The sequence below is a fragment of the Gopherus flavomarginatus genome, chromosome 1 (genome assembly GCF_025201925.1).
Source record: "Gopherus flavomarginatus isolate rGopFla2 chromosome 1, rGopFla2.mat.asm, whole genome shotgun sequence".
Taxonomy (NCBI): domain Eukaryota; kingdom Metazoa; phylum Chordata; order Testudines; family Testudinidae; genus Gopherus; species Gopherus flavomarginatus.
Genome location: NC_066617.1, coordinates 325,793,325 through 325,818,546, shown reverse-complemented (window position 1 = coordinate 325,818,546; position 25,222 = coordinate 325,793,325). Strand labels below are relative to the sequence as shown.

The following is a 25,222-nucleotide window of genomic DNA, read 5'->3' as shown; positions in this document are numbered from 1 at the left end:
ATCTGTCTCCTGACCTGGCCACAGGCGCTGTGAAGAAGGCTCTGCAGGCTCTTTCTCTTCCTTAACTGGCTGTGAGCTGCAGCTTTATTCTATCGCCACAGCATCCTCTGGTGGGAAAAAGGGAGAACTGCAGCAACATTTTGTCAGAAGATTTTTTTCTATGCAAAAAATTAGAAATCTGCAGGGCTTATTAATTATGCATGTGAGTAGTGCAGAATTCACCCAGGAGTAAAATAATGTATTTATTTGACAGAACTGTTCTTAAAAGGCCAATTCTACCATCTTTACTTGTGTTGAGTAGCACCTGTTGAGGGCCTATTCACAAGAAAGAACGGTGTTATTCAAAAGGAGTATGGGTGGCAGACTCAAGCCCTCAGCATTTCCATTAGCCTCACAGATGTACACTAGGCACTGTACAAAAGACAGGTGTGCCAGATAAATAGTAGGATACATGCCTCAGACAGCTTAAAGTCTAAAGACCACAAGCTGGAGCCACACAAGGCCTAGAGGACTATACCACTCAGAAATAGAGTGACTAGGGGTCATTGACATTGGAACAGGTCAGTAACATTTGGAATTTAAGAAGTCTGGCCTCCCAGGTGTCCTGGGTGAAGTATGTCTGCTTGGTTCAAAGAATATTCCCTTGAAGAATTCTAGCTTTTGAAAGTCTTAAGGGGACCAATGTAGTAAGTACACAGAGCAACAAATCACATAGGTGTGGAGAGAGATGATGGGAGAGAATTTCTACCATGTCAATCTACTGCAATTGAAAGTATTTCCCTGGATCTTTCAGTAGAACAACAAACAAAGAGGTCCCACAGATTTTAAGTTTTGCACTGTGTCCCCAATGTGTCCTTGGAACCTCCCCTACATGACAGGCATCATTGGCAAATCATCCAGTTTTAGTAGGTGATCCCCCCAGTGTTAAGAGTTGGCTAAATCAAAATTATGGTAGCAGCACACAGGCGCATGCCAATGGAGAAAAAGTTTTATATCCCGATAAAAATACAGTCACAACCATTTCCTAAAGAGGCAGCAGCTGTCACAACGCAGGGCCTCACACAACTCCCCCTGAAGTGACTGAGAGTCTTTCCATTGACTTTAGAGGGAGGACAGAGTGTCAGTATGCTTGTTAAATCTTTAACTCCTGGTTCACACACACAACCACTATATTATTTGAGGAAAAAAAAAATCTAAAATGTCTTATTAGACACCTCAGCAAGAGATCAGTGCACATGTGTGTCTGGTACAGTGACATCCTTCCCTCCTCTTTGTCTCTCTGTAGTTCTTTCAAGCTACTTTCATCTGCTTCCTGTGTTCTCACATACAAAGGTATTTACCCAGTTGTACCACCTTTCAAGGAGCAGAAGGCAGCCCCTTACAATACTGTCCATTCTATGTAGCCCAATCTATTTGAGATGGCATTTATTGCTTTGGATGCATGTCCCGAGGCTCCTGATTTTTTCCCCCCGGTATAATTTTTAATAACATACAAAGTAATTCTGATAGTTGTCCCTCCGCCCAGCTTGAAATCTTATTTCCCTAATAAGCACCCCTCACTCTAAAGACTATCTGTTCTTTATTCTAGCCTAATGACCATGATTTTTGTATGTTAATTACAAGACTGGAGGTTCTCACCTGAAACTAAGTAAATCTTTGGCGGCTTTTTATCTGAGCTTTAAGCTACAGAAGAAGCACACATGCTTAATGTCATTTCACAGAACATAAAATTAATCTACTCCATATCAAATCTAAAGGTAATCTGTCACTCGGGGCAGATTACAGGCAATCTGTCACAGGCTCTCATTTGTCCAGCATAATTACCAGAGTTCCCCTCAGATTTTAGGACAGACTGTGCGAGCTAAACTATGAAATAGTCTTGCAGTGTGTTTTGTCAAAATGGAAGAAGTAATTTTAAAAGATGTTCAGAATAGCAGCAGAGGGGGCGATTCAGTAAAGAGCAGTCAGGTGAGGTCCATCGTCCCATAGAGCTGTCTGGGACTCTGCAAGCAGCACCAGAGTCTTGGGCCACGTCTACACTGCAGACTTCTGTCAGCACAGCTGTCAGTCAGGGGTACGAAAAGGAATGATCCCTGACGAACAAAGCTGTGCCAACATCCAGCGTAGATGAAGTTATACCAACAAAAGTGCAGCTGTGCCACTATAAACTGTATCCACAGAGGGAGTGCTTTGCCAGTGTAGTACATTGGTATAGCTATACCAGCATGGTGCTCTTAGTGCATGCCTGGCCATAGTAAATTCTTCATTTTGATCTGTTCTGCCTAATTCAAGTTTCCTCTTTCACTATGCAGCTGCTTGCAATGGAAATGCAATTTGGAAGCAAAGGCAGGGCACTAGGCTTCTTTCCAAACTAAAAGAATTCCCCATTCAATTCTTGAGCTGTAGGGTAAACGGAGAATAGCATAACTGACAGAAAACTGCATAGTTCCCAAAAGCGTGTGGCAGATCTATGTGCTGGTTTCCAAGCAATGCATTTCTCCTCCAATTAAAAAAACAATTGTGATAAAAATATAACATTGTTGACAGTTTCTATTGCTCAGCAGTATCTCTTTAATCATGAATAACATAATATGTTTAAAGGCACACACTCTCCCTCAGTGCAATAAGAAACGAGTCATTCTCACAAGAACATAAGAACAGCCATACTGGGTCAGACCAAAGATCCATCTAGCCCAGCATCCTGTCTTCGACAGTGGCCAATGCCAGATGTGAACAGAGGGAATGAACAGAACAGGTAATCATCAAGTGATCATCCCCTGTTGCCCATTCCCAGCTTCTGGCAAGCAGGGACTAGGGACACCATCCCTGCCCATCCTGGTTAATAATCATTGATGGACCTATCAAACGTGAATTTATCTAGTTCTTTTTTGAACCCTGTTAGCATCTTGGCCGTCACAACATCCTCTGGCAAAGAGTTCCACAAGTTCACTGTGCATTGTGTGAAGAAATACTTCCTCTTATTTGTTTTAAACCTGTTGCCTATTAATTTCATTTGGTGACCCCTAGTTCTTGCGTTACAAGAAGGAATAAATAACACTTCCCAATTTACTTTCTCCACACCAGTCATGATCATAGAATCACAGAATATCAGGGTTGGAAGGGACCTCAGGAGGTCATCTAGTCCATTTTATAGACCTCTATCATATCCCCCCTTAATTGTCTCTTTTCCAAACTGAAAAGTCCCAATCTTATTAATCTCTCCTCATACGGAAACTGTTCCATACGACTAATAATTTTGTTGCCCTTTTCTGTACCAGAATACAAAACATTCTGTAAGATTTAAATTCTTAAAATGTGCTTGTACTTTGTAATCCCAACATTTTCTGAGGGGCACAAAACACTTTCATATATAGGTCCAACATCAGTAGTCTCTCCACTTATAAGGTTGCTACATTATTAACCATGTAGATTATTTTAGTTTTCTCACAGAAATTTTCTGAGGCTTCACTCAGGTTGCCTTGCTCAGGTGTTGGTCCTGCTTTGAGCTGGGGATCGGACTAGATAACCTCCTGAAGTTTCTTCCAACCCTAATATTTTATGAATTTTTTATTAAAGATTCACATCCATCTTACTCATCTGTACAGAGTAAATGTCTTTGATTCTCTTTTTGCTTTTCTAAATCCAGACATTGAATATCCACATGCACCCTCCAGCATACTGTAGATTATTGGTAAATATTTTTATTTAAGGCAGTTCTGCAATACAACAAGTTTTTTTTTTTTCCTTCAAGAGCCAAACCCCTCAGCCAGGCTGGCATTATAGCTCTGTTCCAGAGGAAAGCATTCTAAGGTACTTCAGACAGCACATTCAGAGTTTACTGAATGGGGCAGTGAGACCAAGGGACATAATGTTCTCAGACAGACTTGAGACCTTTTACTGAACAAATAAGAATAGGAAAAGACAGAATGTAGTTATGACTTTACATTTTCTGACAATGTATTTTACCTTCCTCTTCCAAAGCACCGTGGGCTAGTGGGTACTTTATAAAAAGATTAGCCATTTAAACATATCCTAGGGGAATGGTGCATCTGATTGTTTCGGACATCTGTAGCTGGTATTTTTAATGTTAAAGCATCTTCAATTCGCTTTTACCTCCAGTGACAGAGGGAAACCTCAGAGCTCTTCTGATCCTGTCCGTTCCTCCCCCCACCCAGCAGAGGAAGACATGCTTTCTCCATGGGACATCAGCAATTTTCCTTGAGTTAGAGAGATGAGGCCTAGAAAATGCATCATGTGGTGTTTCCAACCCATCGGGGGAAAGTGTAAGATTTGTTATCTCTGCAGTCTGCTTTGGAATGTATATACCAGAAGGCAAAGAACTCAGAATTCTCCAAATCTACTTTCTCTATATGCAGGGGGGAAAACTAGGCATAACCTTGCAGGTTTACCTGTATGCACCTGGAATGTTAATCCAGGGGTGAAAATACCCATAACTGAATTACTTCCAAATAATTGTGCTGCTGGATGAAATCCACCTCTTTGTCCCAGGGGCATCCAATAAGGCCACAGTGCAGCATTTGTGCGAGCAATATACCAATAGACTGGAATAGCATCCGCAGCTCCTCCACACTCTTTACATGAGGATTCGTGAATCCACATAACCCAGGACTCAGCAGCATACACTCTTCTGCTCAAACATCACCCCGTCACAATTACAATTATTCAGAATCCGCCTGGAGCTCACTCTGCAGTACACAGGTGATATGGATCTCCTCTATGGGGCCACAACTCCCTCCTGCACATCTCTATTAGGGGTCGGAGAGTCTGGAGCCAGCTGTCCTCAGCTCAGTTCATTCACCCATATGGAACTCTTACACTCTGCAAATTGGTGGGTATACCTGCAATGTAATGGGTGGTCTCATGGTTAATTGTTTACCGTGAGCAGGGCCGGCTTCAGGTTTTCTGCCACCCCAAGTGGTTAAATAAATAAATAAACAAACAAAAAGCCGCGGCAGCGCAATCACACCGCTCCACTCTTCGGCGGCAATTCGGCAGCAGGTCCTTCCTTCTGACAAGGACTGAGGGACCTGCCGCCGAAGACCTGGACATGCTGACCCTTGGTATTGGCCGCCCCAAGCACCTACTTCCTCAGCTGGTGCCTGGAGCCAGCCCTGATCATGAGTAGTGTGGGGGGTGGTTATGGGTATGAGAAAACACAAATACCATGCATCAGGGCTGCGCACAGATGCTAAAACATGGGTGGCATAAATGTTAGCACAACAGTTAGGGTTCAGTTGTTAAACTTTCAAAAGGGCAGGAAAGTTTTATCCACAGCAAATGTAAGCGAGCCCCTTGAAAATATGTTCTGTATGTGCAGTATTACCTTCTGTGCTCTGCTATACAGTATGTGCAATCTGACCAAAAACTATTGCTCACCAGAGATAGTAGCAGTGGCTCCATTGATGCTCTGTGGCATTTTGGGGGGGGGAATTTCTCCCCCTTCAGGCCTCACACAAATGCCTTACCCTAAGCCAGCTACTCAGGATTGGCACCAGGGGGAGGATTTAGACCTTAGTGAAAAAATAATGCAATTGGCAGGGAAAAAAGATATTACTGCAGCTCCAAGGGGCTGAGTCCATCAGAGTGTCAGAACACGATGACTATACATTTTCAAGATAGATTTTACCATCCTCCTAGTATAACTGCATCTTCTGATTCTAAATTACACTAGAAGGGCTAAATAATTCATTGGGATAAATGGGATTACAATGCATTCCAAATCAATTAATTATAAATGGCTTTCCTTAATCCAGGAATGTTTCCACTGATCTTGAGGCCATTCCTCCAAGCCGTACACGCATGGAGCTCTGAATCAGGTCAGGCTGAGTCCTAGACCTGGATTCAGTTCCATTAGATTTGCAAATGATTTGACACAATGAAAGTATTTTTTTTAAACTGCTACCTTTCTATACTGAGTGAGGTTAATGTCTCCTATAAGCAACTAAGCTGCATTCCAAATTACATTACTAACTTCCAAGGGCATTATCATGACTATGAATCTAATATGGTGGCATTTCTGTGCTTTTAATTTATGCAGCATATAAAAGAAACCTACAGTGAAATTAACTAAAAAGGTTGGCTTTGGTCCTAGCATTCCTACAGGTGACCTATAATTTGAGTAAAAAAAGTGCTAGTTTTTTCAAAGCATCTTCCAAAGTTTGACATGCAATTGTTGCACACACACATGAGGCTTTGTATGTGTAAATCAAGTAATTAAGTGCACAGTTACTGATCTGGACTCTCATTCTCCCTTGTACACACATAGATATGCACTCACATTGTGTGTGTGCAGTCGCAGGGGTTGTTCTTGCACAAGTCACCCCATGTAGCTAAATAATCTCCACTGAAGTACTATTCAATAAGACACTTCTCTGCTTGCTTGACCATACATAAGCATGCATCAAACATCTTCAGGCTATAACTAAATGAAGAGATGCCATCAATTGAATGAATTGTTGGTTTTTTATTGAATGCCGCCATTGTGCACAGCAACGTATGAAATACTGAAGAAAACACAGTCCCTCCGTTAGAGCATAAAGGCCTAAGTTCTGGGCTAACTGTTGACACCACAGGGAATTTAGGGTGTTTAGCATCTCACAGGATCAGGCCCTAAATCGAGAGACAATGTAGTTCAGATACAACAATGGCTTCTAGGAGAACATAAATAATAATTAATAAATTGGATAATCATGAAAATCTAGAGGTGGTGCCTTTTTTAAAGTATGCCTGTAGGCTAAACATATATGTGGCTTATTGTTAACAGACTTCTGTACAGATGTGTCTTCTAAGGCAGGATTTGAAAGAGGAGATGGTGATCATTTGGCACACGTGGAACAGGAGGGAGTTCCTAGCACAAGTATGAAGCAGTATGGAAGAAGACACAAAGACTCGGAGTGGGAGGCAGATACAAAAAGAGCATTAAGTAGAGTAGAGCACCGGCAATGTTAGAGAAGCAGAAAGAAATGAGAGTGGAGACGTAGGCAGAGGCAAATAATGTGACACTCATTCTGTTCTGAATCACTTTAGGGGGTGGAGGGGGCGTAGTGGGACTGGAGCGACTCTCCTAATCCCTCTGATTGTCTATAGCAGGGATTGGCAATCTTTTTGCATGTGGCCCGCCAGGTTCGCCGTTCCAGGCCAATGGGGGCTGCAGGAAGCAGCGTGGGCTAAGAGACGTACCGGCCGCCGCTTCCCACAGTCCCCATTGGCCTGGAGCGGCAAACGGCAGCCAGTGGGAGCCACAATCAGCCAAACCTGAGGACGCAGCAGGTAAACAAACTGGCCCAGCCCACTAGGGGGCTTACCTGGCAGGCCGCATGCCAAAGGTTGCAGATCCCTGGTCTGTAGAGAAGAACTGCAACGCCACCTGACTTGCTGATCATTATTCACCTCCTCATTCGTCATTCAGCTCCCACATGAGGCAGTGGGTGGGAGCAGACAGCTGACCAGAGTAGACTACATTGCAGCTGCAGAAGCAGGAGCACCCCCCAAACCACAAGCAGGAAGTGAGAAGTATCAAGATCAACGAAGTGACCATACACTTGAAGTGCCTTGAAGCAGGCACTATGTACTGAGCATCCTACTGATGATCAATATTAAATTATGATTATTATTATTATTAACAACTATGGTATATCTCCCTTGACAGTAGATTATACTAATAGTTTTTATTCGGAGTGTGACTGTGTTGGGAGGAGCAACCAAGGAGAAATAGATGGAAAGAAGGCCCTAGCAGACCAGATCTTCAGTTGGGGAAAATACGGTGATGCTGACTCTATTAGCAAAGGTGGTATAACTAATGACCTACAGCAGAATAAAAGGAGAAAAGAAGAAATGAGAAAGAAGGAAAAAAGCATGGGGAAGAGGAAATAAAGAATGGGGCTGTATATAGGGCGTAGATGATGGGATGGAAGTGGGGGCCTTTTCCATTAAGCTGCTTGCATAACAACCCTAACTAAATGCACCTAAGTTCCCCTGCTGCAAAGACCGCACCCCCAGTGGTTAATTTTTGCTGGGGCTTGCCAGGGCTGAGGCCAGCTCCTCTAGGCTTGCCACATCAAATATGTAAGTAAAATAATTGCTTGAGCCCTAGCACCTAATTGCTGGAGCCCCGGCACCTCTTTCATTACAAATTAAGCACTGGCCACCCCCACCCCACACACAAACTGAGCACAGCTCAGCTATAGACTTTCCTCATTTTTTCTCAACTCTCCTGAAACACTTTGTAAGAGATACAGAGAATGGACAATGGATACTATTGTTTTGTTCCTGACTGAGTATTATCCCTTTGACCTCCACCTTGCTATGGCAGGGACATGGAGCATTCATTTCTAATTTGGGATTTAAAAGGTCAGGTTTCAATCATTCTGACCATATTTTTCTTCACAAACCCCCACCCTCGCTGTCATTTCTCAGTAATGCTGCTACCCGGTACTGACTGACAAACTTGCAATGAACTACTTGAATTGCATCATCCCCTCTACCTCACTCCTCCCCCACCAGGCAACAGCCTCTCCTGTGCTCCCAGCTACCATGAGTAAAAAGCACCTTCCATTTTAACAGCATCCTAGTAATCAGTAATATCAACACTGAACAGCTTGGCAGTTCCCAGGCATGTTAAAAGCCATTGCCATGGCAGCCTCGCCCACAGACTGAGCCGCTTGCAGTTAAAATTTTACATTGTACAAAAGTCACTCCTGTTTGTTTCTGGGCAGGATTCTGTGAGGCACGCTTCTCCTTCTACTCCCATTCACTTCAGTGGCAAAAGCTCAGCACTCTGTGGGAGGTCAGTCCTGGCTAATACAACAAGTGACCCTCTGAAATAGGGTCAAGGGTTTGCTGATCAAAAAATGTCAATACAAAATAGTCTAACACACAAGAAAACCACAATATACAACATGGCAAGCTGTCACTGTCAAATTTAGCACTTAGTAACACTTCAGCTCTTCAAAGTGCACCCTTTATATGCATCAGCAAATTCATCTGCACAGCCCCCATGAAAATTAGGGCCACCATTTTCAAACTTAAAGTTAGACTCCTAAATCCACAGCTCAGCCCCTATAGAAGAATGTCCTGCTTTTTCAAATGCCCTCAATCCCAATGTGATTTGTAGCTGCTCAAGTATCCTGAACTCAGGCCACTTAGATTTAGGTGCCTAAATATAGATTTAGGAGCTTAACTGAAAATGTTGGCCAATCAGTAACATTATCCTTCCCATTTTACAGAGAGGAAAATAGAGTTAAAAGTCACAGAACAGTGGATGTAAAATCAGTTCTCATGTAATGAATGCTGTATTTGTAGTTACTGAATTATTTGTAGCAACAGCTGTAGCATTTACTCATCTTTCTGTGCTGTGTTTATTGTGCATGAAGCAGAACAAGAGCAAATGCGTGTTTTTAACTTTACTCTCTGTATGCTGCATCTCAAAGCCCCGCCCTGATGTGGAACAGAATAGTTTGGATCAGAATGACTGAGGCTTCTCTGATCAATATATCTGCTATTACATACAGAATAAAATAGTTTTTAAAATGATATTAAGGTTGCAAAGTCAGGAGCTCAAAAGTTACAAAAGGTCAAAATTAAGATTGCCCATTGCAACTTTAATTCAGCCCCCATGTGTGTATTATGCATTATGATACAGTCTTTAATTACATGAGCACACCCTATTTTTTCACAAGACCCTCTGCTTCATTCAGTGCACAGGATGGCCTCTGCTCAGTGAATCAATTCAGACTTTGTAGCAAATGAGGCTACAGTCTAGGAGAAAGAAGAGGATCAGTTTTGTCTGTGTCCTACCCCGAAGTTCTAGTCTGTGTGGTTGCTTCAGAAGGCTCAGCGGGGCTGGGGAATACATTTAGTAAACATATTCAGAGATTTTAGAAGCAAGCCTCTAGCACAGGGCTTGGCAACCTTTCAGAAGTGGTGTGCCGAGTCTTAATTTATTCACTCTAATTTAAGGTTTTACATGCCGGTAATACATTTTAACATTTTTAGAAGGTCTCTTTCTATAAGTCAATAATATATCACTAAACTATTGTTGTATGTAAAGTAAATAAGGGTTTTTAAATGTTTAAGAAGCTTTATTTTAAAATTAAATTAAAATGCAGAGCCCCCCGGACTGGTGGCCAGGACCTGGGCAGTGTGAGTACCACAGAAAATCAGCTAGCGTGCACCTTTGGCACACATGCCATAGGTTGCCTACGCCTGCTCTAGCATATTCTACTGCACATGTGAAAATGGTGATTTCCTGTGGTCTATAACTTGGCCATATCTAGAAAGATTTTCCCAGGGGCAGCACAAGGTAATACTCTGATCCCAGGGCTGCATCCCTGCCAGATTTCAAGTTCTTGCTCCAACCTCTGGAGGTGCACGAGCTCTTTAAAAAAATGGACACCAAACTTAGTCAACATATATTTTAAACCAACCGGCTCCATGAAAAAAAAAAAACAAAAAAACCCAACCCTCTTTCTGCTGAAACTCCCCAAAAATTCAACCTAAGGCAGAGACCAAGCATAGAAAATGTCAGCCTCAGTGGCTGAAGCTTGGCAAAATGATAATCAGTTGAAATCAGGTGATTATAATGGAGAGGAAGAGGCAACTTTAATAATAGGGTCACAACTAGAACCCTCTGTTACAAGAAGATTCCTGGGAGATGGTGATTAAACCTGGAATTTTAGCCAAATGTGAGGGAGAAGTGTGAGCTGCTATTGCAGTATTGTCATGGAAACCAGGCATGCAAGCTCCAAAGCCATCTGCTACTACAAGCTTACCTGACAGTTTTGTTGGAGCTGTAGAAGAGAGGGTGCGTGCTCCAACTCAGGGTATGGCTACACTTGAAACTTCAAAGCGCTGCCGCAGCAGCACTTTGAAGTGCGAGTGTGGTGCGAGAGCTCTCCCAGCGCTGCACGTACTCCACATCCTGATGGGGTTTAGCTTGCAGCGCTGGGAGCCGTGCTCCCAGCGCTGCGGCACTCTTTACACTGGCGCTTTACAGCGCTGTATCTTGCAGGGCTCAGGGGTGTGTTTTTTTCACACCCCTGAGTGAGAAAGTTGCAGCGCTGTAAAGCGCCAGTGTAGCCAAGGCCTCAGTAAGAAATTTGTGTGGGAAGAATTTAGACTGGCTAATAAGTCTCTAGGAAAGGAGGGTATAATACCAGCAGGCAAAAAACCCCAGAGGATACTATATAAGGAGCTTATAAAAGCCTCATGAAAGGAGGCAGAATACAAATACTCCTGTTATGCGATCCTAAGGGGCAGGCCAGACAGGGTAACCTCCCTGAAGAGTGATCAATAGTTGTCTTAGCTATTTCTAAAATGCACTTATTATGTGGTATATAAGGAGGAGCACTACAGGGTGGGTTGAGAGACTGTCGTGCTATTTTAGTTTTACATAAAGATCAGTAGGAGTTTATTCAGGACTTATTTTTCAGAGACGTTTTTGTATACAAAGTGCTTGCTTCTGTGATAAGTGCACATTGCATTCACTTTCACACAGAATGAAATTCATAAGGACATTTAAGTCCCACATAAACCACGACCCAGCTAGTCACCTAACTACACGTTTCAGGCCCACTGACATGGTAAGCCATAGTGACCTTAGATAAATGGAGGAAGCAATCATCATTCTGCAGATCCCGTCGCCTGAAAACTCCTGCCATGATGCCGAGGTGTAATAGGGTGGCCTTGCCAGGGACCATTCAAGATCAAAGTCCATTCTGCATGGCTACATCTCAACCACATGAACCTTCTGCTGCTGTGAAGTTCACCCAGCAACACAGGGACGGTGGACAGTGCAGCTGAACTGCTGCTGTTCCACCCAACAGAAGAACAGGTGATGGCAAAGAATGAGTGCAGCGGGACCCGGCACACCCTATGGAAGTGGAGCTGGACTCCATGCTGACCAGCATAGAAGGGAATTAAAGAAAAGGCAGGGTCGTGGTTAGTGTGTCTGAAATTATGCAGATCCAGGCCCACAAATCACCACCAAAGAGGCGTGTCAAGGTAGTTAAAGCCTATGCACTGGGATAGCAACTACAGAGGGGTTGTGAGGCAGCCTTATTCCTTGCCACAGACTGGGAATGGATTCCGTTCACCTAACCCCTATGTAGTTTATCAGTCATTTTCTTGTAATTGCTCTACAGGATTCAGGTACACGGCACACACAGCCTTTCCAACCATCTCTACCACATCACAGCACACAACAAAAGCGGCATCCCAGTTCCAACTCATCTGGAATACTGTGTGCAATTCTGGTCTTCCATGTTTAAGAAAGATTAATTCAAACTGGAACAGGTGCAGAAATGGGCTACTAGGATGATCGAGGAATGGAAAACTTACCTTATGAAAGAACACTCAAAGAGCTTGGCTTCTCCCCAGAAGAAGACTAGGGGGAGATATGATTGCTTTCTATAAATACATCACAGGGATAAATACTGGGGAGGGAGAGGAGTTATTTAAACGTCAATGTGGACACAAGAACGAATGGATATAAACTAGCCAACAATAAGTTTAGGCTTGAAATTAGATGAAGGTTTCTAACTATCGGAGAAGTGAAAATCTGGAACAGCCTTCCAAGAAGAGCAGTGGGGACAAAAAACTGAACTGGCTTCAAGGCTGAGATTGATAAATGGAAGGCATGGTATGAGGAGACTGCCTACAATGACATGTGGCCCATCTGCAACTGTTAACAACACATATCTCCAATGGCCAGCAATGGAACACTGCATGGGGAGGGCTCTGAGTTACTACAGAGAATTCTTTCTCAGGTGTCTGGCTTGTGGGTCTTGCCCACATGATTAGGGTCTAACTCAGGGATGGCCAAACTGTGGCTCCAGAGCCACAAGCAGCTCTTCAGAAGTTAATATGCAGCTCCTTGTACAGGCACCAACTCCGGAGCTGGAGCTACAGGCACCAACTTTCCAATGTGCTCGCGGGGGTCTGCTCACTGCTCAACCCCTGACTCTGCCACAGACCCTGTCCCTATTTCAGCCCTTCCACCGAAGCCCCCACTCCTTCCTGCCCCCTTCCCTGAGCCTGCCATGCCCTCGCTCCCTCCCTTCCCCCAAAGCCTCCTGCATGCCACAGGAGGCATGGGAAAGAAAGGGGAGGCGCTGATCAGCAGGGCTGCTGGCAGCCGGGGGAGGGAGCTAATGGGGGGCTGCTGATGTATTATTATAGCTCTTTGGCAATGTACACAGGTAAATTCTGGCTCCTTCAGGTGCAGGTTGGCCACCCTTTGTCTAACTGATAACCATATTTGGGGTTGGAAAGGAATTTTCTCCCGGGATCAGGTTGGCAGAAACCCTGGGGAGCGGGGGTTGCATTCCTCTGCAGCATGGGGCATGGGTCACCTGCAGATTTAAACCAGTGTAAAGTTGGATTCTCTGTAACTTGAAGTCTTTAAATCATGATTTGAAGATTTCAGTAACTCAGCCAGAGGTTATGGGTCTATTACAGCTGTGGGTGGGTGAGGTTCTATGGCCTGCAATGTGCAGGAGATCAGACTAGATGATCATGATGGTCTCTTCTGGCCTTAAAGTCTTTGAGTCTAAAAAATAATCACAATGCACCACTGATGTGAGTTCTCGTTAGGTTTAACATAATGTTACTGATACTTGAAAAAACAAAGTGCTTTAGATTTTCCTGTGTCACTGATTTTTAGATTGAGGCTTCACATCTTTCCCCGTGTCTGCATGCCAAGGGCCAGATTTATCAGAGGCCAACACTGCCTATAAGTGCCTCTTATAGAATTCTTCTCACATGAGGACCATCCATAACAGATGAAGAGTCAATGTAGCTGCCTCTAGGTGGTGACTCAAAACCCCAGGGTGCAGAAGCATGCCAAAGATGTTCCTAGCATGGCCAGAACCTTCCTACACCCCAGCTATTCCCAGTTTCTATAACCTGAGACTCCTCTATCCTGCATCAAGTGCTGAACCAGCCCCCAGCACCTCCAGCATAAAGTGCAGTGCAAAACCATCTTTGTCCCCCACAGTATGCAGTAGCATTTTGCTCCCACTTGGTGCAGATGTAAATGACTACACAAAGCAAATTGTGTCTCAGGCCCTTCCCCTTTGGGTGACAGGACATTTGATTTTTATGCACTGCTCTGTTACCTCCACTGGCATTCAGGCAGCTGAATCACTGTGTTTTTAAACCAAGCACAGATATTATTTATTTGTTATGTTCTGCTCTGATTTAATAGGAGTTAATATACTATTTTATTTAGAAAGCTCATTAAAGTCCCTCTGTGAGAAATTTTCTACATAAAACCTCTACTTATATAGTAATCAAGAAACTCTGAGGGGGTAAGGAGACAATGAGATAATTGGCCCATTGAGTTTTCCTTTCCTCTGCAGTTCTTTATTATTAAATAGCGTGTGACCAGTAAGCAAAGCCCAAATGAAAGCCACACTGTGGAGCAATGAAATGATTTTATCTCTGGTGTGATGTATGCTCAAACTATAGACGTTTGGGGAAAATTCTAGAGAGAGTTACAGAATTCCAGAAGCAGAGGGGATGACTCAGTAGGCTAAGCATGTGTGTGAAATAAGTAGGCCCTGTGTGATGCAGATTCAAATCTCACCAGGAAGAGCTCCGCCCCTCATTTTTAGGCTGTTAGATTAATTTGATGCAGTTTGTGAAAGGGTCGTGTGCGAGGCAGTTTCTTCTATGAACCCTAAATGCTGAGATCCTGGCTGCTCTGCATAGTCACTGAACATCCCATGACACACTCTCTTCCAATAAGGCTTTATTCCAGTGTCATTGGCTAAAAATCCTCCCTCCCCTTCCCTGCTTTACAGCTTCAGACTTCTACCGGAAGGCTGGCTGTATTTCAGTGATGCTGTATGTGTGTATCTGCCCAAAAACTTCACTAATCCAGAGCGGAGGTTGCCCATCGCTGCCTCGTACCCTTCCTGATCATCAATTGCACCGACACTAGAACCTCTGAAAACCACAGCATACAGAGTTACATTGGTTCTGAGATGGCTCAGGCCATCTGGCTTCCCCCAAGTGGCACCCAGTTCCTGCTGCTCTCAGCTGGCAGGTGCGGGGCCCCAGCCAAGCCCAGCCCCTTGTGTCTCCTCTGCGGCAGCGCACCCCCACTCCGCATCCTCCCGGGTGGCTGCGGTGGCAGCAGCTGGGGAGCTCGAGAGGAGGAGCGGCCCCTGGGCAAGTGGGGGAGACTCCAAGGTGAAGAGGCTGCTGGCCCTGGAGCGGCCCGAGCACTGGAGACTGACAGATACCTGCCCCTGCCCCATCCCAGCACCACCTGCCCCCCAGCCCAGTGAGTGTTACCTGCCCCACCAGCCTCAGCGACCTGTCTCATACTGTCAGTCACCCCACTGTCACTGTGACACCAGCACCCCTTGGCAAAGGGCCCCCTGATCTTCACAAACAGCTGTCACCGCAGGCCTGACAAACTCAGTGCACCCACAGTGCACCAATGCAGAGATGGAAGATTCTATATTCTGTTACTAAAGTCATCAATCCCATGTACTTAGAATAATTTTTAAAGATGCATACTATTAACACGGCTAACTGGAACCCCTTAATAAGTAAAATAAACCCCACTTCCATAAAATAAATTCAGTCCTACAACTGACAAGTTAGTAACCCAATTTTCAAATTCACAGTTGATTTTCTTGCTTCTAATTCTTTCTTTCAGTTATTCAATCACTGCATTAGCCATTTATTTATATGAGCATATCAAGCCTGATCCACTGCTACATTTCTCCACTTTTACACGAGGCTAAATTCGCTGAAATTGGAGGTGTTACATCAAACTGAAGTAAGACAGTGATGAATTAGGCCCTTGGGATCAAAAACTGTTTCCTTAGCCAGACATCAGCTGAGTGGGAATTTAGGATTCTAAACTTGAGGGGTGATTTTGCACTTTCATTTTCCATTACTATTAAAAATAAAGTAAATTAAAATAAATCACTGGTAAGAGGCTGAACTTAGCTTGCTGTGTCCACTAGCTACAAGATCTCTAAGCCGATGTTACCTAGGCCAGGTCTACATCAGGAGCGCTTTCCTGGTATAGCTACACCAGTATAGCACTCTAGTGTAGACGCAGTTATACTGGTAAAACAGTGCTTTTGCCAGTATAGCTCGTTCCTGCCCCATCCCAAGTCAAATAAGCTATATCTCTAAAAGTGCAGTTTTGCCAGTATAACTGCGTCTACACTAGATGCTTTTGGTGGCACAGCTATTTTGGTCAGGGATTATACCTTGTCATATCACTGATCGACAGACCCATGCAAGCAAAAGCTTATAGTGTATGCCTGGCCCTCGTATATATGTGACACAAAGATAACAATGGAGGCATGTTCATAGCCAATAGCCAAAAAATTAACAGAATCATTAAAAAAAAAAAGGAGGGGGGCAATAAACTAATATAATGGCCTCCTTGGAGATGCTCATTGATTTAGTAGATACAGGGAGAAATTGTGAAATTAAAACATTGCCCTTGATAGGTGCGGAAATGCTGCACTTCGAGCAGAATACAGGCACAATACCTACTTGAGTGCAGGGTGCTGCTGGTATCTCCTTTAAGAGGCTGCAGCATGAATGCCCAATATATGGAGCCAGCTCTTCTGCCAATGAAGAGGAAGAGGATGGGGCCACTGCCTCATCCTCAGCTTGCCACTCCCTTCCCTACTGTGAAGACTAACTTTGCACAGCCCTTGCACTGCCAAAGGCATGGTCAGCATCATGTCTGCTAACTCACTGCTTCACAACCACATTAAAACATTTTGTAACACGTTGCGACAAGTCTTTACAGGGCTGGGCACAACCTGGCCCACAGCATACAGTGTATGCCTGTTTGTTTGGGGGACATCAAAATCATATGGATGAAAAGCCTTCAAGGAATGAATAAGTGATCTATGCTGGGGACTATAACCACAATTTGGATAACATGGAATTGTGGTTAATTAGTAGTTGTATAAACAGGGCTGTGCTCTATTTTTATGGTGTTTGTACCTTGCTAGACTACCACATAGTAAGCTTGTTTAAATAATTGGATAAATATCAACTAGGTAAAAATGAATATCAACTGATTGATGAATAGAAGGCAATAATTAATTGTAAGCCCTGAAAGTGGCTAACAACAAGAGGGATTCAAATGAAAGTCTAATCCCTACAGTTTAGAAAGTATATGGACAACTAAGAGCAAAATAAATCACAAGGACTGGAGAATGACATTAGGCAAGAGTGAAATTCTAAATCTCTATAGCCTCTTCTCTTTTTTCTAGGGTCTAGGCCCTAGACCAGGGGTAGGCAACTTATGGCATCTGTGTCAAAGGTGGCACGCAAGCTGATTTTCAGTGGCACTCACACAGCCTGGATCCTGGTCATCGCTTCGGGGAGCTCTGCATTTTAATTTAATTTTAAATGAAGCTTCTTAAACATTTTAAAAGCCTTATTTACTTTACACACAACAATAGTTTAGTTATATATTATAGACTTATAGAAAGAGACCTTCTAAAAACATTAAAATGTATTACTGGCACGCGAAACCTTAAATTAGAGTGAATAAATTAAGACTCGGCACACCACTTCTGAAAGGTTGCTGACCCCTGCCCTAGATCCTAGAAAAAGGAAAACAAGAATACAGCTTGCAATCATGAGAACAGGAGAAATGATGAAAGACTTATTTCCCAAGTACAAAAAAAGCAGGAGCAAGCGGCTAAGGCGAAAAAAAAAAAAAGGAGGGGGGGGAATACAGTTTTTTTTTAAAAAGTTTTTAACAGTAAGAGCACTAGAATCAGAATGGGTTACCATGAAGCAGTAGAGGCACCAGCAGGGCGGCTATTCGAGAATATGCTAAATAAGTGGTAATAATTCACAGAGTAATCCTTCACAATGCAGAAGTCAATGAAAAATTTTAATCTGGATCAACAGTCCACGACCAATTCCTGAAGACACTAGCGTTAATCAGAGCTGGTCAGCAAACCAAATTTTAGTTCCATGAAAATTTTCAAGTTTCCAGAAACATTTTGCATCCTGACTCAGGATGAAAAACCAAAACTGGAATTTTTTCTCAGAACTGAAAATTCTGCAATATTTCATTTCAGAAACACTGAAACACAGTCATTCCAAAACTAAATTTGCTCCCGGGATCCCTGATCGCTTACCGGGCTAACTGCAGAGAGTTGGAATACTGGAAGATAGGGCTGTTGCTAACTGAAACTGATATGAATCTTGTCTGTTTCATAGCTGCCCACCAGGGAACAGTAGCCATGAAACTGAAAAGAATCATGTTGATGTCAATCTGAGGTGGACATGGCTTCCATAGCTCCAGTGCAGCCAGCCTGCTAGGCTACCAGGGACCCAAGAAAGCTCTGGGTACAAGATAGTACAAAAGACGGACTGAAGGAGCTAAGAGCAGGAAGTCCTGGCTCCCAAGTTCTAAGGCTCCTAGCTCAATGGACTGCTGAGGAGCTTTGTGGATGAGATGACTAGAAATTAGGCAGGTTTTTGATTGAAACCTGTCTGGGAGGCAGGGTTCTGATTCACTGAAATCAAACCATTCCACAAAATGTTTAAATTTCAATGAATTTGCAAATTCACTGGAATTTTTCCAATCAGCTCCAGAATTAATCTCACTGAACACTTACTGCTAGATGCAATACTGACAACTAAGTGTAGTGAATGGAACTATTCACAGTGGTAAGCAATATGCATGATAGACCTGAGCATTCAACCAACAGCTTCAGCTATGATTGAATTTCATACTCTTCTGGTAGGTTTAAGGCTTAACATTACAGTAGTGTCATTAATTATGTTAGGTTTGTTCTAGATAGAACAGATCAAATTCATCTCTGGGGTAAACAGGCACAACTCTCTAAATCCAAGAACCTTAGAACTGAATTTGTAAAGATTAACATTAAATTTCATTAGAAGTCTGATTTGCTCTGTAGGTTTAATCACATATATTTTAAAAATAGATATATTTCAGTGAAAAACTAAACTCATCCTTAATATTGAACCTATCTGGTTGCTGAGGGAGGAACATAGTAGATCTTGTCTGCCCAACAGCTGGCATTAAAGAGGAAATCACAGGTGCAAAATTCATTGTCAGGTCTCGGAAAGCTGCGAACAGGACAAGAAGTGACATTTCTGAAACTCTAGGGACGTCTCACTGTACTAGAGTGGAGGCAAGGAAACTAAGGAATCCTAGGTAAGAATTAGGAGTGTCAATTAATCGCAGTTAACTCACTCAATAAAACTCAAAAAAACTAACTGTGACTAAAAAAATTAATCATGATTAATCGCACTGTTAAACAATAAAATACGAACTGAAATTTATTAAATATTTTGGATGTTTTTCTACGTTTTCAAATATATTAATTTCTTTTAAAACACAGAATACAAAGTGTACAGTGCTCACTTTACATTATTATTTTATTACAAATATTTGCACTGTAAAAATTATAAACAAAAGAAATAGTATTTTTCAATTCACCTCATACAAGTACTGTAGTGCAATCTCTTTATTGTGAAAGTGTAACTTACAAATGTAGATTTTTTTGTTACATAACTGCACTCAAAAACAAAACAATGTAAAACTTTAGAGCAGGGATCGGCAGCCTTTCAGAAGTGGTGTGCCGAATCTTCATTTATTTACTCTAATTTAAGGTTTCACGTGCCAGCAATACATTTTAACGTTTTTAGAAGGTCTCTTTCTATAAGTCTATAATATATAACTAAACTATTGTTGTGTGTAAAGTAAATAAGGCTTTTAAAATGTTTAAGAAGCTTCATTTAAAAATAAATTAAAATGCAAAGCCCCCTGGACTGGTGGCCAGGACCCGGGCAGTGTGAGTGTCACTGAAAATCAGCTTGCGTGCAGCCTTCGGCACCCATGCCAGAGGTTGCCTACCCCTGCTTTAGAGCCTGCAAGTCCACTCAGTCCTACTTTTTGTTCTGACAATTGTTGAGATAAACAAGTTTGTTTACATTTATGGGAGATACTGCTGACTGCTTCATATTTATAATATCAACTGAAAGTGAGAACAGGCATTCACATGGCACTTTTGTAGCGAGCGTTGCAAGATATTTACGTGCCAGATATGCTAAACATTCATATGCCCCTTCATGTTTCGGCTACCATTCCAGAGGACATGCTTCCATGCTAATGATGCTCATTACAAAAATAATGCATTTAATTAAATTTGTGAATGAACTCCATGGGGGAGAATTGTATGTCTCCTGTTCTGTTTTACCTGTATTCTGCCACATATTTCATGTTATAGTAGTCTCAGACGATGACCCAGCACATGCTCGTTTTAAGAACACTTTCACAGCAGATCTGACAGAACGCAAAGGTACCAGTGTGAGATTTCTACAGACAGTGTGACAAAGTAGGGTTTTATTCATCTTGTTATGTTGCATGTGAGTCTTACTGTCCTATACTAATACTGTGTGTACCTTAGTTTCCCAGGGTACTGCCCCAATACTTCAGTGGTGGGAACTGGGTGTGTGATTTTTGCTGAGGCCCTCAGGCCAGGTGAGGCTGCCCAACTGTTTGCATCTATGTAACCTGAGACCCAGGAGGGGGATGCGACCAGGTGACACCTTTTGCCCAGGAAGCGAGAAAAAGAGGAGGAGGAGGAGCAACAGGGGGCGGGCGGTCTGTGTGGGGGGACTGGAAGAGGAGGAGTCCAGGGCATCTGGCCCAGGACTTCCCAAGATGGACTTGGCTGAAAGTCACTGATTTCTGTACTAACAAGCTGTTCTAAACTGTGTTCCTGCTGACTAATAAACCTTCCATTTTACGCTGGTTGAGAATCACGTCTGACTGCAGAGTTGGGGTGTAGGACCCCTCTGGCTTCCCCAGGAGCCCCGTCCAGGTGGACTTGCTGCAGAAAGCACATGGTGTGGAAGGGGATGCTGAATGCTCCGAGGTCAGACCCAGGAAGGTCGAAGCTGTGTAAGTTTCTTGCACTGGAGACAGTATGCTCGGAGAGAGGAGGCATGCTCCCCCAGAGTCCTGACTGGCTTCATACAGAGTAGTTCCAGAGCATTGACCCGGTTACTCCATGACAGATAAATACAGCACTCGACCTAAGGTTTAAGAATCTGAAGTGACTTCCAAAATCTGAGAAGGATGAGGAGTGGAGCATGCTTTCAGATGTCTTAAAAGAGCAACACTCTGATGTGAAAACTACAGAACCTGAACCACCAAAAAGGAAAATCAACCTTCTGCAGGTGGCATCTGACTCAGATGATGAAAATGAACATGCATCGGTCTGCTCTGCTTTGGATCGTTATTGAGCAGAACCCATCATCAGCACTGGACGTATGTCTTTGGAATGGTGGTTGATGCATGAAGGGACATACAAATCTTTAGTGCATCTGGCATGTAGATATCTTGTGATGCCGGCTACAACAGTGCCATGTAAACACCTGTTCTCACTTTCCAGTGACATTGTAAACAAGTCCTGGGCAGCATTATCTCCTGCAAATTGTAACCAAACTTGTTTGTCTGAGCGACTGGCTGAAGTACAACTTGTAGGTTCTAAAATTTTTCATTGTTTTATTTTTGAATGTAGTTATTTTTTGTACATAATTCTACATTTGTAAGTTCAACTTTCATTATGAAGAGATTGCACTACAGCACTTATATTAGGTGAATTGAAATATACTATTTCTTTTGTTTTTTTACAGAGCAAATATTTGTATTCTGTACACTTTGTATTCTGTGTTGTAACTGAAATCAATATATTTGAAAACGTAGAAAATATCCAACGCTATTTAAATAAATGGTATTCTATTATTGTTTAACAGTGTGATTATTTTTTAATTGCTTGACAGCCCTAGTAAGAATGTTAATGTAACATTGTGGAGGTGCCATTTGGAATAAAACTTCCCCAGACTCAAAAATGTCACTTCCTGTCCTATACCCCATATTTACGAGATTTGAAAATGAGCATTATACCTGCATTTCCCCATTTACCCCAGCTCTTGGGCCACAATCTACTATGTTAAACATTAACAAGATAGGGGCAATATTACTCATAATGTCTCATGTTATATAACCAAGAGTGAAATAAACGGAAGTTATATACAATACTACACATAGGTCTATTTTATAGACATAGGTCTCTTTGAAGGAATTTGTATTTAATTGCCAACCACACTTCATTTTATTAACATCAAGTTCTATTCATATCTATCTGTGTATTTATCCTGCACTCACTACTCTGGTATCTGAGTCCCTATTTGTCTTACATTTCAGATAGATGATGAATACGCCTAGGTTTTCAATTGATCTTTTGATATCTTTTTCTTGGAACACAGAGGACCACAAGCTATAATCCATTCAAGTTGTACTCAGAGCAAAAGAAAGGGGGGAAGAGGAACCAGGACAGGAATTAAAGATGGCTAGCTCCCAGATCCTCCTACAGGACCACTCTGGTATGTGGGAATCATCAGGGTGTAGATATACTCCACGGCCTGGTCTACACTTGGGGAGGGGGAGATCGATCTAAGTTACACAACTTCAACTATGTCAATAACATAGCTGAAGTCAACATACTTAGATTTACTCACCGCGGTGTCTTCACTGAGGTGAGTTGACTGGACGCTTCCCCATCGACTCTGCCAGAACCTCTCGCGCCAGTGGAGTATAAGAGCCAACAGGAGAGTGCTCGGGGGTCAATTTATCGTGTCTAGACCAGACGCAATAAATTGATCCCCGCTGGATTGATCGCTGCCCTCAGATCCGGCAGGTAGTACAGACATACCCCATGACTTTATCCCAGTCATGTCCCCTATGCTGGGGAAGGAAGGTACGGACTTAGGCTTTGTCTACACTACACACCTTTTAGTGACACAGCTGCGCCACTACAGCCGCGCCACTACAGCCATGCACTGTATCTGCTGTTTGTCAGCAGGAAAGAGCTCTCCTGCAGACAAAAATCTTCTACCCCCAATGAGCAGCAGTAGCTTTGTTGCAAAGCGTTGTTCACACCAGTGCTTTTTGTAGGCAAAACTTTTGCTGTTCGGGAGAGTGTGGGTTTTTTTCACACCCTGAACGATAAATGTGTTGTCATTAATTTTTCAGTGTAGACAAAGCCTTAGGTGTCACTACCATGGCTATATGCCACCTGATGATTCCCCAAAGCAAGGAAATCCTCAAGGGGCTAGAAAAGTCAGATTTAGGTCTGTTTTATCCCACTGAAGCAGCACAAAGCAGCAGGAGCAAGATTAAGATTCCAGACTTGTCAATACAATGTTTTTCTCAAATTACTGATCAAATACACAGCTGACTAGAATATGTATGCAAAATAGTTATCCAGGTCTCAAACCAACAAACAAAAGGTTATCCACTTCTTTTTGTATGTGAATGGTGTCAGCATCTGGCTAAGTAGACTAAAAGATTGTTTTCACTAATCTTTGTTCAGTTATAGTAATCTCAGGTGCTATATGTGACAACAGCAGATAAAAAATGTCAGACAGTGTGATTTTTAAGTTGATGGTGTTCCTTTAAATATTAAGCAACAAATAGCTTAATTCCAAACTTTCCTTGCAATTGATAGAGAGAGAAAAGAAACATGGCATTGCAATCATGCTTGAATGACGTTAGGCAACTAAAGAGAACTAGCTATCCAAAGAAAAAGCAGCAAAAGGTTCTCCATGCATTCAACTAGAAAGTACTCACAGGCCCTCCTTTCCAGTAACTCACTTACTCTACTACTCAGCTAGCACGGGGCGGGGGTGAGGGGTTAACAATGACAAAATGTGACTGATTGAAAAAAGTCACATGGGAACCTGATCAAATTCACAACTCCAGCTTCCCCTCACCTCTTACCCAAAAAGGAAAAAAAAGCATCGGTCACAGCTGTCACTATAGTCATTATTAGACTTCGCACGTGGGCTTGAGGGATTCATTGGACTTTTTTCTCTATTCTAATCAAGAGATTAGTTGCCTATAAATGTGGGATCGCCATTACCTCTGCTAAAGACAAGCCGGGCAGGGCTGTCTCCCTCCCATAAGCAGCTAGCTCGCCAGATCTAGAATATTTTCATTCAGACCCCCGCGCAAGCCAGGACAGCCAGTTACAAGCATCACTGCGAGGTGGGAGAGGTTAGCAGCGTGGCACTAGCTCGGCAAGAATGAGGAGAGGGCGATAAATGGTGACTCATTACAACCAGAAGCACCATGTAAGGCAAGGTTCCCAGGCAGGGACGCAGCCGTTTAGGGTAGATCTGCCCGGCTGTCTCTGGATGTGGGGGAGTGAGCAGGGATCTTGCTCCCCAGAAGCTCGCTGTAAGAGTGTTTTGGGGAGAAGGGAAGTGTTAAGTCCGTCTACAAGCGGGGGCACCCCCCCACCCCAGCGCGCACTGACCGAGTCAATGAAGCTGGCGCTACTTCCTCTCGCCATAGTATAAATATTGCATCATGCGCCACGCTGCCGTGTAAAACGGATCCCCAGCCCGTGAGAGGGAATTAAAGCAGCCCCCGCAGCGGGAGGGCACCACACGCCTGCTGCACTGCGGGCAGGCCAGCAACCCCGCGGGCTCACACGCGGGCACACCAGCTGGGAGAGAGCCGCGTGGAGCCGGCGCAGCCATTGCTGCTCCGCATGAGCACTGGCCGCGGGGCGCGCGGCGAGGTGAGTAGCAGCCCGCCCGCCGCGGGGCAGAGCCAGGGCAGCGCATCACACTCACCCTGCCCGTGCCCGGCTGGAAGGGCGGCTGCAGCAGCAGATGGGCCAGGCTTGTGCCAAGGGCGCCGAGACCGGTGCGGGGGCCGGAGGGAGAGAGGCGCCGTCCCCAGCCGGCGATCTCCGGAGGACGCGCTGCAGGTGCGGCTGCGGGAGGGGAGCTGGTATGTGCAGGGGAAGCGGGCGCAGTTTCCGGCTCTCTGCGCACCTCGTCTCCTGTCCTGTCGGCGGCAGCCCCGCCGGGTGGTAGGCTCGGCGGCTCCTCCTCCCTCCCTGAATGAGGGGCGGGCTTGCAAGGAGCCGACGGGGGAGCCCCCTTCCTCCTCCCTTTTCGCAGACAGCATTGTGGGAGCTCAGCTCACCTCCCGCGAGCGCCTCCCCGCCGCGCAGCTGGGGAACAGACTGAGCGCAAAGTAGCCGGAGGCCGTGATGGGGGCGCGCCTCGGAGTGGGGCTAACTAAGGACAGGGTCTCTGCCAGCGCTGGGAACAAAGCCTGGAGCGGGCTGCTTAACGCTGGGGCTAG

At 43.9% G+C, this 25,222-nt stretch overlaps 1 protein-coding gene across 8 annotated transcripts in view; it reads right to left on the bottom strand.

Annotated features, from left to right (window-relative positions):
• The window catches only part of SLC7A1 (solute carrier family 7 member 1), a 76,451-nt gene extending 51,613 nt beyond the window's left edge, over positions 1-24,838 (bottom strand). For 5 of the 8 annotated variants that reach the window (XR_007772187.1, XR_007772188.1, XR_007772190.1 and 2 more), the window contains exon 1: positions 7,326-7,524. Coding sequence is in view for 2 of the 8 variants with exons in the window: in XM_050937236.1 (XP_050793193.1) it covers positions 7,326-7,425 (100 nt within the window). In the remaining 6 variants the exon portion in view is untranslated. Of the gene's footprint in view, positions 1-7,325; positions 7,526-22,581; positions 22,808-24,702 lie in introns of those variants that run through there. The other 3 variants (XM_050937237.1, XM_050937238.1, XM_050937239.1) reach the window with 3 other exon arrangements.
• Positions 24,839-25,222: the final 384 nt, after the last annotated feature.